This window comes from Pelodiscus sinensis, chromosome 3 (genome assembly GCF_049634645.1).
Source record: "Pelodiscus sinensis isolate JC-2024 chromosome 3, ASM4963464v1, whole genome shotgun sequence".
Lineage (NCBI taxonomy): Eukaryota > Metazoa > Chordata > Testudines > Trionychidae > Pelodiscus > Pelodiscus sinensis.
Genome location: NC_134713.1, coordinates 1,539,440 through 1,556,179, shown reverse-complemented (window position 1 = coordinate 1,556,179; position 16,740 = coordinate 1,539,440). Strand labels below are relative to the sequence as shown.

General features: G+C 59.6%; 1 protein-coding gene across 2 annotated transcripts in view; it reads left to right on the top strand.

The window, feature by feature from the left end:
- Window positions 1-15,127, top strand: part of SCARA3 (scavenger receptor class A member 3) — a 30,432-nt gene extending 15,305 nt beyond the window's left edge. For both annotated transcript variants that reach the window (XM_075925953.1, XM_075925952.1), the window contains exons 4-6: window positions 1,532-1,630; window positions 2,958-4,001; window positions 9,104-15,127. In XM_075925953.1, coding sequence (XP_075782068.1) covers window positions 1,532-1,630; window positions 2,958-4,001; window positions 9,104-9,534 — 1,574 coding nt within the window. In that variant the 3' untranslated portion in view covers window positions 9,535-15,127. The remainder of the gene's footprint in view (window positions 1-1,531; window positions 1,631-2,957; window positions 4,002-9,103) is intronic.
- The last annotated feature ends 1,613 nt before the right edge of the window (window positions 15,128-16,740 follow it).

Sequence of the window (16,740 nt, the reverse complement as noted above, 5' to 3'; positions counted from 1 at the left end):
CAGCCAGCTCCAATGCTGATGCCGTTGTGTGGCAACACCCCGGTGCCCTGCCGCCAATGCTGCCCCACGGCCAGGCTGCTCGCGGAGACCGGACCCGGCTGGGGTCCCCACGCCTGCCTCTCCGTTTCCCCTCAGCCTCTTTCCCCACCCGGTGCGGGCAACGCCTCCAGAGCTTCCCCTGAAGGCACCTTCCTCCACCAGCCTCGTCCTCTACCTCCCCCACTGCCTGCTGCTGAGCATCGAGGCTCCTTTTGTAGGCCTCCCTGGCCCCTGATTGGCCGGGTCCTCCAGAGCCTCTCTAGCCTCTTGGAGGACTTATCTAGGGCTCTTTCTGGGCTAGGGCTTGGTCTGCCCTGTGAGGGCCTCGCCCTGCCCTGGGGTAACGGGGCTTTCCCATCCCTGGGTACCCCGGAGCTGAGGCCAGACCCGTTTCTCGGGCTCCTGGAGGGCCAGGGCCTGGCCACCCTAGCAGAGGGAGGGGCAAAGAAGTGGGGCTAAAATCGATTCAGGATTGTGAGTCGCCCAGAGACGGCGGTGAGGGGCCAGGGTGCCAGCGAGGGCTGGCCTAGAACAAACCAGTTGTTTCATCTCAGACCTAGGGACGGGGCAAACCGAGAGCCAGCATCAAACTCACCCCCCTTCGCCGTAGAGCTCCATCCGTGTCCACAGGCCTGAGGGTGGGAGACGGGTCTGCAGGCCTGGCTGGGCCCTTCTGGGTCGTTGAGGCAGGTTCCCTGTTCCCCTCCTAGCATCCCCGTTGTACACTCGGCAAACTCCATCTCCCACCTGGCTGGGTTGTCTGTCCCGTGGCTCTATCACGGACCCCTAGACTCTCCACCGTTCCTGGAGCTGGACATGAATGCACCCAGCATCAGGGCTGTGTTTACGCCCAGTGTCAGGCTGGGGCCGTCGACCCAACCCCAGAGCCTCTCCTGACAGTTTCCCCATCAGCCCCCGTGTCATCTACCCTGGCGCCGGGCAGCTGCCCAGGATGAGGACAGCTCATGGACCGTAACCTTCCCTTCTGCAAAAGAGGGGCGGGTCTGTTTCGCTATAAGTCCAAGTTTTTTGGAATGTGTCTTGGACTTACAGCAAGAATGGCCTGTACTATTATACTTCAAAAACTCCTTATTGTTCTTAACTCTGCTGGCCCTGCATTTCTCCCAAGTCCCTTGGCATCCCTTATCATTTTTCTACAATTCCTACCTTCTGATTTATTTTCTTTATTGTCAACTTCCCCGTTCTTCCATTTCTTAAATATTTAAAAGATTAAGGGTCAGACCCTTAGCTGGTGTAAGTTTGTGCCACCTGGGCATTTGACCCCGTTGATTTCAGTGGAGTTCAACTTATTTACACCAGATAGTGATCTATCACCATTGAGTTCCCTGGATCGTCACATTTTCTACCAGCTGGGATCTGGCCCCTAAACGTCTGCTAATGCTAAAACCAACTCACCTGTGTTGCCTTGGTTTACCTGGAAGAGCTGAAAGCACAGATACCCCCCATGTTCCCATCTCTCTCTTTCCCGTAGTTTTTAAGAAGGTCAATTCTATCGCCGATGACATCAACTCGGCCCAGACTTACTATGAGAAGAAGATCGTGTCTGTCCAGGAAAACCTCCAACAGCTTGGTGAGTGTTTGGATCCCCACGGAGCTCCGACCCCGTTATGTCTCCTGGCCGGCAAACCCTCGGGCAGCAGGGTGGACCTTGGGGTGCAGGAGTTTGCATGGTCACTAGTGGGATGGGCTTGGGTCCATGGTGCATGCACCACAGGGAACGGGCGAGCGTGTTACTGGCCAAGGGTGGAAGCATCATTCTGGCCTAGCAGATGGAAGGGGGCTGCTGTAAGGAACCCTTTGCATGAGCTGCTAGCCCCGCAGGAGGAAGTACTAGGAGAAAGTCCAGGGGGAGACACCTACATCTCTCCCTCCTTTCCCTTGAACAAGTTCTTGTAGGAAACATGGATCTTGATAACACTGAGTGCATGTCACCGGCACCAGGCAAATTTGAACCTGGGCCCTTTGGAACTTAGTGTGGGAGCCGCTATAAAGCCAATGGGCGTCTAGCCTAGCCTGTAGAGCTCCCTTGTTCTTATCTTTCTCTGTCAGGGTATGTCTAGACTGCATGCCTCTGGCGCCGGGGGCATGTAAATTAGACATACTGGCATAGTCAATGAAGCGGGGATTTAAATATCCCCCGCTTCATTAGAATAAAAATGGCCGCCGCGCTGTGCTGGCTCAGCTGATCGTCGGCACAGCGGGGCGGTCAAGACGGGGATCGGTCGGCAAGGAAAACCTTTGCCGACCGCTCCCTTATTCGTGCAACAAGGTTGGCAGGAGCAGTCGGCAAAGGCTGTCCTTGCCGACCGATCCCCGTCTTGGTTGCTGGTTCGTACCGCCAAACAGCTGAGCCGGCACAGCGCGGCGGCCATTTTTATTCTAATGAAGCGGGGGATATTTAAATCCCCGCTTCATTGACTATATCGGTATGTTTAATATACATGCCTCTGGCGACAGAGGCTTGTAGTCTAGACATACCCTAAGTGGTCTAAGTGCCACTGCATGGGACAGTGAACCACACTAGGGGTGTGGGTTACACACACCCTAGGTCAATGGCAAAGTGTGTTCCAAAGGCAAGGGAAGTATTACGATCCCTGTTTTTCAGGGGGAAATTGAGGCACTGGGAAAATATGTGACTTGCCCAAGGCTGTGCAAGGAGTCGGTGTCGGAGTGGGCATTAGCTCCATCCTCGATTGTGGGGCCTCCCCAGCTGGAGAGATCTGTAGTTAGCCCGCGTGAGGCTCCGCAGTCCCCATGCCCGACAATTAGGAATCCCGGAGCATTGAGAGGACCTCGCAGACGCCGGGGTCTCATCCGAAGGGGCACGTCTCCATCCGCCACGGCTGGCTGGCGTGGCTTGGCGCCCCCCGTGACAGAGCTCCGTGTCTCCCATTCAGGTCAGAAATCCTCGGGCAACTGCTCCTTCTGCCACGACACGGGGCAGCTGGCGCAGGAGATCGCCCAGCTGCAGGGGGAGCTAGAGGAGATCCAGAAGATGCTCTCGGTCCAGGAGATCTTGCTGGACCGGACCGCGCAGAGCTACCAGCAGCTGGCGTCGGCCGGCAGCAAGATCACCAGCGAGCTGGACGGCTGCTCCTTCTCCGTCCAGCAGGTCAACCAGACCCTGGGGCATTTCCTCGCCCAGGTGAGGGGCTGGCAGGCGGCCACCTCGGCCCTGGACGGCTCCCTGAAGGGGCTGCTGCAGGAGCGCTACGACATCAGGGCGGCGGCGGAGCTGATGAACTTCTCGGTGGGGCAGAGCGCGGCGTGGATCCAGGCCATCCAGCGGAAGACGGACGAGGAGACGCTGACGCTGCAGAAGATGGTGAGCGAGTGGCAGAACTACACCCGGCTCTTCGGGAGCCTGCGGGCCACCTCGGCCAAGACGGGCGAGCTGGTGAAGAGCATCCAGGCCAGCACGAGCGCGGCCTCGCAGCGCATCAGCCAGAACGCGGAAGGCATGCACGACCTGGTGCTGCAGGTGATGGGGCTGCAGCTGCAGCTGGACAATATCTCCTCCGCCCTGGACGACCACGAGGAGAACGCCCACGACCTGCAGTACCACGCCCGCTACGCGCAGAACCGCACGGCGGAGCGCTTCGAGACCCTGGAGGGGCGCATGGCCTCCCACGAGATCGAGATCGGCACCATCTTCGCCAACATCAACGCCACGGACAGCCACGTGCACAGCATGCTCAAGTACCTGGACGACGTGCGGCTCGCCTGCACCTTGGGCTTCCACGCCCACGCCGAGGAGCTGTACGACCTGAACAGGAGCGTCAGCCTGGCGCTGGGCACCACGGCCCTGCTGCGGGAGCGCTTCGGCCTGCTCAGCGCCCGGCTGGACTTCGACATCCGCAACCTCTCCGTGGTCATGGAGGAAATGAAAGGGGTGGACGTGAGACACGGGCAGATCCTCCGCAACGTCACCGTCCTGCGAGGTGAGTGGCGCGCTGGGTGCACCCCGTCCGGGGCAAGAAGCCGGGACCCCCCGCGTGAAAGGGCCGGGCCCCGCGGGCGGGAGAAGCAGCGTGTGTGCACGCACCAGGGAAACCTTCAGGGAAACTGAGGCAGCACACATGTGACCCAGAGAGCAGAGCTGAGGTGTCCGCCCGGGAGGATTTTGGCTCCAGACGAGGAAGGGGGAGGGGAGGAGGTTGACAGTGTCTGGGTCACTGGTCCCGCCACAGAAATGTCAGGAGGGGGGTTTCAGAAGTGACGGGGGGTCTTTGGGCCTGACATGGGACACCTCACCGGGCCCCGTGCTCGCGGCAAAGCCGGCCCCTATGTGGTGTCCGCGGCCAGGCTCCCTCAACAGCCCCTTCACACACGTACGCTCACCCGCCCACCGTAACACACCCACGTCACAACGCGTCACCGCGACCCCTCTGCCGCCACTTCACACACGTACACTCACCCGCCCACCGTAACACACCCACGTCACAACACTCCCTGCCACCCCTCTGCCGCCCCTTCACACACGTACGCTCACCCGCCCACCGTAACACACCCACGTCACAACGCGTCCCCGACTCCTCTACTGCCCCTTCACACACGTACGCTCACCCGCCCACCGTAACACACCCACGTCACAACGCGTCCCCGCAACTCCTCTACCGCCCCTTCACACACGTACGCTCACCCGCCCACCGTAACACACCCACGTCACAACGCGTCCCCGACTCCTCTACTGCCCCTTCACACACGTACGCTCACCCGCCCACCGTAACACACCTACGTCACAACGCGTCCCCGCGACCCCTCAACCGCCCCTTCACACACGTACGCTCATCTGCACACCGTAACACACCCACGTCACAACACTCCCTGCCACCCCTCTACCGCCCCTTCACACACGTACGCTCACCCGCACACCGTAACACACCCACGTCACAACACGTCCCCGCAACTCCTCTACCGCCCCTTCACACACGTACATTCACCTGCCCACCGTAACACACCCACGTCACAACGCGTCCCCGACTCCTCTACTGCCCCTTCACACACGTACGCTCACCCGCCCACCGTAACACACCCACGTCACAACGCGTCCCCGCGACCCCTCAACCGCCCCTTCACACACGTACGCTCATCTGCACACCGTAACACACCCACGTCACAACACTCCCTGCCACCCCTCTACCGCCCCTTCACACACGTACGCTCACCCGCACACCGTAACACACCCACGTCACAACGTGTCCCCGACTCCTCTACTGCCCCTTCACACACGTACGCTCACCCGCACACTGTAACACACCCACGTCACAACGCGTCCCCGACTCCTCTACTGCCCCTTCACACACGTACGCTCACCCGCCCACCGTAACACACCCACGTCACAACGCGTCCCCGCAACCCCTCTACCGCCCCTTCACACACCGTAACATACCCATCTCACAATGCGTCCCGCACAGCCTTGCCCCGAGGTGTAACCGATGCTGTTGGGCAGTGATGAGACGCCTGCCTGGGGAGAGCAGGGCTTTGGCCATTGAGTGCGTCTCGATTCCTTGGTGGGATCAATGCCGCCCTGAGGGAATTTCCAGCGGCTGTCTTGGGAGTGAAGGCCCTCGGTTAGCTCGGGAGCAGGCTCAGCCCGGGGCAGATTCGACAGCAGCCAGCCCGAGAAACGAGACGCCCACTGAGCCCACGGCCTCTCTGCTGCGCCGGGCACTGGGGCTGCCGGGCCGGCCGAAGGGGGGTGTGCATTGGGATGTGTGTCTGCACGTTGGGAGGCGTGGGTGTGGGTAGGGTAGGGATGGGGATGAAGGAGAGGGGGTCTCGAGAGCGAAGGGGGGCTGTGCTGTGGGGGGAGGGCTGTGCATTGTGAGGGGTGGGTAGGGGTTGAGGGGGTGTGGCTATGGAGGGGAGGGGGCTGTGCAGTGTGCGGGGGGCTGTGACGATGAGTGTGCGTGTGTTACAATGTGTGGGTGGGGACTGTGAAGGGAAGCGGTTGCAGGAGGGTAGGTCTGTGCTGTGTGACCTGGGCTGGGACACAGCCGCTCCTGGCCCACACAACCTGCACTGCAGTGAGGGCAGGAGGCGGTTGCCGGAGGGATTCTACAGGGGGAGACAGTTGCCCACACTGGCATTGGGCCAGGGCGCCAGCTACAGTCTCGAGAAACCCCAGGGCAGTGCCTGTTTCCCTCCCGTGGTAGCTACACCCCTCTGGCAGCACCTGTTTCCCTCCGACGGTAGCTACACCCTTCTGGCAGCGCCTGTTTCCCTCCGATGGTAGCTACACCCCTCTGGCAGCGCCTTTTTCCCTCCCGCGGTAGCTACACCTTTCTGGCGGTGCCTGTTTCCCTCCCACGGTAGCTACATCCCTCTGCAGCGCCTATTTCCCTCCCACGGTAGCTACACCCCTCTCGCAGCGCCTGTTTCCCTCCCATGGTAGCTACATCCCAATGCAGCGCCTGTTTCCCTCATGTGGTAGCTACATCCCTCTGCAGCGCCTGTTTCCCTCATGTGGTAGCTATACCCTTCTGGCAGCGCCCTCCAGAGACAGCGCCTGCGTGTGCTGCTTAGGGCAAAGGGGGGCCGGGGTTGGTCCCACCTTCCCCAGAAAACAGGAACACCTCCCCCAGCCCAGCCTCTCAACTCTCCCGGCCACCACTCCTGTCGCCGGTCTCCTAGCCTGGAAAAAGCGAGCGATGCGAACGGATCCATGGGCCTGGCGGGGCCGCTCGCTGGCCCAGCACCTGGTGGCATCTCGCCGGGATAGGGGGGTAAACAGGAGGAGCTGGGCTCTCGCTGGCGGAGTTCCCTAGTTGATGGCTTAAGCCAGGCCTTACAGGGGCACTGCCATTTGCTAGCCAGCAGCCCCGCAGGCATCGCCGCGGCACAGACAGCAACCCACGCCCAGGACTCTGCCTGCCCGCGTTTCCTGTCTCTGACAGCCACCAAAGTCAGAGGCCTCCAAGGGAAATAAAAAAAAAATCCTCCATAAGCGCTCTCATATAATTGCTCGCTCCTGTGTTATTGGGAAGACGAGGGGGAATTCCATCCAGATCAGCCCCGTGGCACAGGGGTTGAGATTTCGCATCGTGTTCATCCTTGCCAGGGCAGGAGTCTTCCTCTTCAGAAATGGTCTGAAAGAAATGTCATGTGGCAGTGAGTTCCGCAGGGCAATTCACTAACGCAAAACAGAGCGCTGGAGTCAGGGTTGCTGAGCAGGACATGATTGGCTGGGTCTCATCCTATGCCACATTTTCGCTCCTCCCAAACCCACGGCTCAGTTTGGGGGCATTATTTATTCATGGTTGTCCTACCTGAGCCAGGCCCCACTGTGCTGAGTGTGGTAGAAACACAAAAATAACAGGTCCGGCGAATTCCCCCTCAGAGGAGAGATAACAAGAGGATATAACAGTCGGGGGTGGGTACCAGTCTGATGATTATGAACAGCGGTCTTGGCCAGCCAGTGTTGTGCGGGTGTCATGGGGCAGGTGTGATTTGAAGGACAGTGTAGTGACACGACTGGTCACCTCTGGGGAGGGGGGCTGGGACTGTTGGATTGGAGGGCGGGGGCTACAGGCCAGGGTGCAGGCGCATTGGCCAAGCTTTGGGTCCCCAAGAGAGGCCGGTCAGTTCTATGACGGCTTCCCCCAGCTGGAAGGACGCAGGATCGGGCAGTTGCTCAGACACCAGCCGGTTCCTGGGAGCTGGGTGATTCGTGGCAGCAGTTCTGGCAGAGTTGCAAGCTGCTCTCCAAACCCTGGGGCGGGGGGAGGGGGCAGAAGGACACTTCCCACCCCGGCCTCGTTGCCTGGGCTTCCCCCTCTGTGGCATGCAGCCGGGTAGGATGTGGAAGGCGTCTCCCACCGGCTCGGTGCCCGCTGCCTGCCGGTGGATTTTGGCCCTTCGCTGCCTTCCTGTGTCACCAGCCTGGGCCGGGGGGAGCTCAGTGCTAGCCAGCGGGACTGTGCGAGCCAGGGGGGTGTCCCTGCGCAGGCTCCTGCTGCCAGGACAGAGTAACCAAGTAACACTGGCTAAGGATGCTCTGCACTCCTCACCTGTTCCCCCATTGCCGGGATACCGTAACCACGGTAACACTGGTTAACCATGCTCTGCACTCCTCACCTGTTCCCCCATTGCCGGGATACCGTAACCACGGTAACACTGGTTAACCATGCTCTGCACTCCTCACCTGTTCCCCCATTGCCGGGATACCGTAACCACGGTAACACTGGTTAACCATGCTCTGCACTCCTCACCTGTTCCCCCATTGCCGGGATACCGTAACCACGGTAACACTGGTTAACCATGCTCTGCACTCCTCACCTGTTCCCCCATTGCCGGGATTCCGTAACCACGGTAACACTGGTTAACCATGCTCTGCCCTCCCCACCTCTTCTCCCATTGCTGGAATACTGTAACTACGGTAACACTAGTTAACCATGCTCTGCACTCCCCACCTCTTCCCCCATTGCCGGGATACCGTAACCACGGTAACACTAATTAACCATGCTCTGCACTCCCCACCTCTTCCCCCATTGCCGGGATACCGTAACCATGGTAACACTAATTAACCATGCTCTGCACTCCCCACCTCTTCCCCCATTGCCGGGATACCGTAACCACGGTAACACTGGTTAACCATGCTCTGCACTCCCTACTTCTTCTCCCATTGCCGGGATACCGTAACCACGGTAACACTGGTTAACCATGCTCTGCACTCCCTACTTCTTCTCCCATTGCCGGGATACCGTAACCACGGTAACACTAGTTAACCATGCTCTGCACTCCTCACCTCTTCCCCCATTGCCGATACTGTAACCAAGGTAACACTGGTTAACTGTACTCTGTGCTCCCCACCTGTTCTTCTCCCATTGTTTGAATACTGTAACCTTTCCCATTACCTGAATATTGTAATCAAGGTAACATGGATTAACTATGATCTGTATTCACCACCTCATCCTTTCCTGTTACCTGGATACGGTAACCAGGGTAACACAACTTAACGATGCTCCGTGCTTCCCACTGGATCCTTTCCTGTTACCATGGTAACACAGGTTAATGATGCTCTGCTCTCTTTTCCCCACAGGTGTACCTGGCCTGCCAGGACCCAGAGGGCTCAAAGGCGACGTCGGGGTGAAGGGGCCCGCAGGCAGCAAGGGGGAGAAGGGTGACCCTGGGGGGCTGGGCTCTCCCGGCCCCCAGGGGTCCAGAGGCCCTCCCGGTATCCCCGGCCCCGAAGGCGAGAGGGGCCCTGTTGGCTTGAAGGGCTTGCCAGGCCTCAAAGGCACCAAGGGCAGCTTCGGGCTGGCAGGACTCAAAGGACAGGTGGGCCTGAAAGGCGACGTGGGCCCTCAGGGGCCAGAGGGCGCGCCGGGGCCGGTGGGACCAGCGGGGCCACAAGGGAAGCCAGGGATCCCAGGGAAGCCTGGGCCTCCAGGCCAAATTGGGCCGACGGGTCCCAAGGGAGACCCCGGCGTGAGGGGGCTCCCAGGCGTACCGGGGCCCCCGGGCGTCTAAGCCACCCCTGCCTTGCGGGCTGCTGGGGCGGCCTCCGCAGCGCGGCACGGACTGAACACGCCCGCTGGCCAGAGGCGCGTCCCAAGGACTGTCGCCAGCCCCCCTGGGCCCTGCGGGAGAGGCAGCCAGCGCGCCCAGCGAGGAGACCCGCCGCCAGAACCGGCCCAGCACCACCAGGCGGCAGCACCCACGCCCTCCGAGACGGCCAAGGACAGCGTGGCCTCCGGACAGGCCCGGCTGGGAACCCGGCGCTACCTGCCTCCCGCCCTTCCCCTCCCCAGACCCTGTTTGCTTGCGGAGGGAGGGGACCAGGCCCTGCGGACAAGCCACAGGCCACTGCCCTGCAGAGATCTGGGCAGCCGCTTCCCGTGTCTCTTTCGCTGGCAGGGCGCGGGCGTCGTGCTGCCCGGCACGGACCCACACGCCTCTGGTCCCCTCGTCGCCTTGGTTTCCATCGGCAGCTCCTTTCCCTCTGTAACGCTGGCTGCGAGCGGGTCCGGGCGCCGCGCTCTCGCTCCGCGCCTGCCCGGTTCTGTCTCCGAGAGCCCCCAGTTCTGTGGTCGGATACTTGGAGTCTCCTTCCTGACCCCATGCCAGCCCCTTGGGCGTGGTTTGTCAGTACCCGCTCTGCTCCTGGTGGGCACAATCAGCCACCCTCCTAGCAGGCACGAGAGGGGCCAAGGATCAAACAGCCCTGGGATCCCCACCCCACTTGGAAAGGGATGAGGGATTCGGGGAGCAGGGATTCGGAATTCGGGGAGCAGACACTGCCGGAGGCTCCGAATTCACATCTCCGATCTCCAGCCCTGTGCAAGGAGAGCCCCAAAGGAGGATGCTGGCAGAGGGGGTGGAGAGGAGCCAGGAGGCTGACTGGAGGGTCAGAGATCCTGCCTGATAGAGCCAGTCTGACGTGGGGGTCGCCCCACAGAGAGAGGGACAGGGCGAGACTGGAGGGCAGGCTGCCAGTATTTAGTAACAGGCCCGTCAGTCAGGCAGAGAAAGATCTCGCGCCCCACCGCCGGGGGGCTGAAACTGACCGACAGAGCCAGGAAACGTGTCCCCTTTTAACGGCCAGCGGGCCGCCCCTCAGACGGTGCCCGGCTCTGTGTCCCTCTGCCCACCTGGTGGGGCCGGGGGGCAGTTTCCCAAGGCCTGTGGCGGATTCCCCCTCAGTGACCGTCTTCGGCCCCCGGAATTACTGTGGGGCCATGTCATGCGGTGGGGGGAGGGAAGGCCAGATGATCACAGTGGGCCCTGCTGACTTTTGGGGTCTGTGATGTGCTCGTTTGACAGCTACGGGCCCTGGTGACTTGCCGACAGCCAGTGGCGGGGAAGGGGGTCTTAGAACCTAAGCCACCGAGTCCCTGACCCAGAGGAGCACGGCTTACTCCGTGCCTGGCCTGAGCAGCCCCCTCCCTCTGTCAGCAGTAACCCCCAATGTTTCAGAGGAAGGGCTTAGATACCCCTAATCTCCCAAGGAGCTGATGAGGGAAAATTTGTCCTTAATCCCCATCTAGCCATTACACATCCGTCTGGGTACTCCTGCTGTCCCTGGGGGTGCCCAAGACCCCAGGGACACATGCTAAGTTTTTGGCCTCAGTGACATCCAGTGGCAGGGAGTTCCGCAGACGTAAGTGTGCCGTGTGGGAACATTTTCCTTTCCTCTGCTTTTGTCTGCCCCCTTCTGAGTCTCTTGGCACGCCCGCTTGTTTTCATCTCACAAAGCAGGGGACACGGCCGCTTCTGAGCCCCCCCCTCCAGGGGAGCAACACCATTCCCCCAGCCTCGGCCAGGGGCTGTCTTCGTCGGTGCCTTTCTCAGGTGTCATCGGAAGCCCTGGCGCTGATCCGCGGGGTGAGCTTGGGCAGGTCTCAGCCCCTGCGCGTTGCCTCAGTTTCCCTCTCTGTGAAATGGGAACAAGACGACCCCCCCTGCCGCCCCAGCGTCGAGGTGTGTGACTCGCGAGTGCAGCGTGTTCCTGCCATTCGGGCCTGCTTGGGGGGAGTGTGGGGGTTTGAGACGTGAGGGGAGACCTGCCACTGGCCCAGCTCAGACCCCGTTTGCTCCCTCGCGTCAAGGGGCCAGTGGCGAATGGTGCACCGGGCATGGGGTGGGGGGCTGCAGCTGGACAGGACCAGGGGAGGGCTGGAGACTAGTGGTGGGAAGGAAGGGGTGGCCTAGAGAAGTGGCAACAGGCCAGGGAGAGGCGCCGGGGGCTTTGGGGAGCAGCCAACTCGGTGGGGGCGGCTGAGCTGCGGGACCAGGGTCAGGCCAAGTAGGAGAGGAAGTGGGGGGGGCCGTCTGGCTGGGAGCCTGGAGGGGAAGCAGGCTGGGGGCTGTCTCGGGAGCCGGGGCAGCACTGGGGAGCTCCGCTCCCTGGCTCTGAGACCCTGCCCCCGCCAAGCGGCCCCAGCGGGGGGCTAGGATGACAGGCCCGGCTGCTGCCTCCACGGTTCAGGGCAGGCAAAAAACCGGGGGAAACGCCTTCCCCGAGGCCTGGCTGCGAGCCGGCCCGGCCCCAGAACAGCCGCTGGCTTACGGCGCCCAGGCTGCCTCCTGCCCCGAGTCCCAGCTGAGTTGCAGCTCCCTGCAGGGCCGTCCCACGCCTCCCACCCCCCAGCCTTCCTCGAGTCTCCCAACCCACCCAAAACTCCGCAGCACCCTGGGGAGCACCCGGCCCAGCCCCAGGGAGCCACCCCCCAGACAGCGCCCCCTGCCCTTGCGGAAGGGACAAGCGCCTGGCTCTGGGGAGCAGGGGCCCCCTTCCCGCGGTGCAGGCCGGTGAGTGTGTGTGCAACATGGTGCAGCTGGTTTGCGTCATCCCCCCCCCCCCCCCGTCTACCTGCGCTATAATGGCAAATGTATTCCTGGATCAATAAAGCTACGACCGTTCGGGGAGCGCCAGCCCCCTCACTTTGCGGGTGCCGCATTGCCCCTCGCTTGGATTTCTAGGCTGCCAGATGTGCAGCCCAGGCCCGGCTGGGTCCTGCCGACTGCCCGCTCCTGGCTGGCACCGCGGGGGCGAGGGGCTGCAGAGTCCAGCGTCGAGATGGGGGAGCCGCTGACGCCGAAGAGGGGCCCCTCCCATCTGAGGTTATGGGCGGGGGAAGGGAGCAAAACGTGGGGCTCCGAGAGGAGCCAGGACTCGCTCGGTTTATCTGGAGCAGGGTTGGGGGTCACAGCCGGGGGGGCCCAGAGAGGTGGGGGGATCCAGTCCTGCCCCCGGGGGAGGAGGGGAAAGGCCAGGCTGGGTTCAAACCTGTCCAGGAGTGGGGGGCAGAATCAGCCCTGCATTGCCCCCCCCCCAGCAGAAGCTCCAGTCCCACAGGGTGCCTGGGCTTGGCTCTCCACTCCAGGTGCCGGGGTGTGGGGTTCACAGCATAACTCTGGCCCCACTCCAGCCCTCCCTCCATGCTACATGGACCATAGGCCCATTCTGACCCCCGAACCCTCAGAGCATCACCCCGGATCTCCAGCCCCTGCTCCACCGGACACTCCCCGAATTCACAGAACGGCCTGTCACGCTGACTGGAGGCACTCACAATGCCAGTCCCCACCTCCAGGCAGACTGTCCAATTGCCTGAGGCCCCCTGGATCTCTTCCACAGTCTTACTAGAGTCAAAGACAGTCCCCTCCGGCTCTCCTCCATGTCGCAACCCGTACAGGCTGGGCTTAGAGATCCCAGGTCACAGACACCAAAAATCACTCCACATTTGGGTTCTTGCCAAGTGGCCAGTCTGTCAGAAACCAACTGTACACAGGAACGTAGGAAAGAACAGTCCAAGTCACACACAGAACGGGAAGCCGCTGGCTAGAAAGGAGCCCTGCAGAGAGGGATCTGGGGGTCAGAGCGGCCCACAAGCAAGATAGGAGTTAACACTGATGGTGGGGCAAAAAAAGCAAAGCGGATTCTGAGCTGCCTTCAGGGCAGTGTTGCGAGCCAGACACGAGGAGTCGTTCTTCCGCTCTGCTCTGCGCTGATGAGGCCCCAGTTGGAGGATTGTGTCCAGTTCTGGGCCCCGCATTTCAGGAAAGATGTGGAGAAATGGGAGAAGGGCCAGAGAAGAGCAACAAGAATGATGAAAGGTCTCGAGAACATGAGCTCTGAGGGGAGGCTGAAAGAACTGGGCTTGTTTCGTTTGGAAAGGAGCAGACTGAGAGGGGACAGGAGAGCCGTTTTCAGGTACCTAAAAGGGTGTCACGGGGAGGAGGGAGAAAAATTGTTCTTGGCCTCTGAGGACAGGACAAGAAGCAAGGGGCTTAAATTGCAACAAGGGAGGTTTAGGTTGGACATTAGGAAAAAGTTCCTGCTTCGCCGGGTGGTTCAACACTGGAATAAATTGCCTGGGGGGTTGTGGAATCTCCATCCCTGGAGATATTTCAGGGCAGGTTGGACAGACACCTGTCAGGGATGGTCTAGATCAGGCCTGGGCCAAATTTGTCCCATAGGCTGGATCTGGCCCACCAAGGCACCAGATCTGGCCCACAGATGCTGGGGGGACCTCCAGGCAGGCTCCCCGCTTGCCTCGCCCCTCCCACACACTGCTTAGAAATGTGGCTGCCAGGCGGTTTCGTTTTAAAATATATGAGCCCGGAGGGGAGCGGGGAGGCTTTAACAGCTGCTCCCGCCCCCAGCACAATCCCCTTTGGCCAGAAACTGGCCAATGGGAGCTGCCTGTTTCAATAACAGTCGGCCAACAAGCACCACATCCCCTCTCCTCTGGGGCTCGTAGTTATTCACACAGCACACGGCTGCAGCCTTTGCAGGAGCAGGGCAGGCAGGGAGACTGACTCAGGAACAGGCTGCTGGCTGGTAAGTCTCCTGACCAGAGCCTGCCTCTGCACCCGAGCCCCTCCCTCCCCCAAACCTCTGCCCCCTCCCACTCCTGCCCTCTACTCCACAAACCAAAACCTCCACCCAGATCCCCTCCCAGATCTGGCACCCCACTCCCCTGCCCCAGATCACAGCCCCCTCCTGCCATAGCTCACAGCCCAAACCCCTGCACCCCCTCCTGTACCCCGATTCCCTGTCCTAGGTCATAACCCAACCCCCTGCACCCCAGTCCAGTGCCCCAGGTCACAACTGCCTCCTTCACCCACACTCCCTCCCTTACCCCAAACTCCCTTCTGCACCCCACCTCCATCCCAGACCCCACACCTCCCCCATTAGTATCATGGAAAAGCGCAGCTCCCAACCACTTTCCACATTCTTGGAGGGACTCCTCCCATCAAACATTATTACCCACCCCAATCTAGACCATGCTTGGGCCTGCCGTGAGGGCAGGGACTAGACTCAATTGCCTGGATGGAATAAACTCTGGCTTTGTCTGCCTCACACAACGTTTGGCAGTCGGGCTGTGTCGCCAGAAGTCAAGCAGTACACAGGAAGTGCCAAGAAAAAGCTTCACCCCCTACATGCAAGGTTTGAGTTGTCAACGGGCTAGCGCTCCTGACGGCTGCAGGCTGTTTACACCGCTCCTTGACTCTGCAACGCTTTGGTCTGTTGGTCACGGTGTTTTTTAGCCCCCGTGAATGACAAAAGTTTTGTCGCTCCGTTGGTTGTGTAGATTAGTGTTGCTCAACCTTTTTTTTTTTCTAAAGCACCCCTTTTTCAAAAAAATTATAAGTACCCCCAGTACCTACAGTTTTTAGACATGCAACATTTTTTTCTACCATTGCAACACTTTTGTTTAAATGACTTAATTGTAGCCGGGCGGGTGATGAATTTTTTGGGTGTAAAAAGTACGAAAATAATAGAGCGCTGTAAAACGTAGAACAAAACTTCAGTTCTCTCCAAATTTCCGTTGTGTTGAGGTACCCCCAGACTTCTCTCCAGCACCCCTAAGGGGACTCTACCACTGGTTGAGACACGCTGGTGTAGACGAAGCCTACTGGTTTATTAACGAGGGCAAAGAAACGAGAGTTGCTTTCATGGGAAAGCAAGCAAACATACACACCCCCCTGAGTGATGCAGGGATGTGGAAGTGGAACCGAGTACCTGGTTACCTGATGTGCCTGACTCGTGGGTTTACCTACACACAGGCTCCTGCCATGCATGAAAAGCTGACTGAAAAGCCGGCTCCTTATGTGCGCTGACTGCTGGGAAGCCAGCTGATACCCATGTGTAATGGTGACCTTTTCAGCAGTGACACGGTTACTTAATGAAACACATGTTACCATCCCTACTTACCATCTGTGGTTCCTAAAGGAGCTGTAATCATCTGTCCATTCAATCATCTGTCCCATATGAGGAGAGGTTAAAGCGACTGGGACTTTTCAGTTTAGAAAAGAGGAGACCGAGCAGGGATATGATAGAGGTCTATAAAATCATGAGTGGTGTGGAGAGGGTGCATAAAGAAAAATTATTTATTAGTTCCCTAAATAGAAGAACTAGAGGACACCAAATGAAATTAATGGGTAGCAGGTTTAAAACTAATAAAAGAAAGTTCTTCTTCACACAGCGTGTAGTCAACCTGTGGAACTCCTTGCCAGAGGAGGCTGTGAAGGCTAGGACTATAACAGAGTTTAAAGAGAAGCTAGATAATTTCATGGAGGTTAGGTCCATAAAAGGCTATTAGCCAGGGGATAAAATGGTGTCCCTGGTCTCTGTTTGTCAGAGGCCGGAGAGAGATGGCAGGAGACAAATCGCTTGATCATTGTCTTCGGCCCACCCTCTCTGGGGTACCTGGTGCTGCCACTGTCGGCAGACAGGATACTGGGCTAGATGGACCTTTGGTCTGACCCAGTATGGCCGTTCTTATGTTCTTATGTTCAAAGAGTCCTTCAGGGCAGACCCAGGTTGGCCCTGGGGGTCTCGGCTTTAGCGGCTGTCTCGGGCCCTGCGAGAGTTCAAACAAAGAGTTGGTCGTGTTCCCTTGCCAGGCATTTTTCCCATCTTCTTCCCTTAGAAATCAAGCTGAGCCCAATTTCCCATGCGGGTCCCTGCTTGCGAGTGGGCGGGGATGAATTCACAAAGCCTTTGATCTTTAATCGAGCTCTGTGATTTTCATGCCTGCACTCAGGGGAATGCAGAGCTCTTCCAACGGGGACATCCATTCACAGGCAGAACAGCCAGCGTTTCAACAGGCAGCCTCAAAACCACTAGCAGAGCCCGGAGACGCGAAACCTTCCCCCAGGCAGCGACTCGTCTATATTCTCCACACTGACACGCACGTTAGTCCGTCTAGGCCACACGGCTTGGGTTAT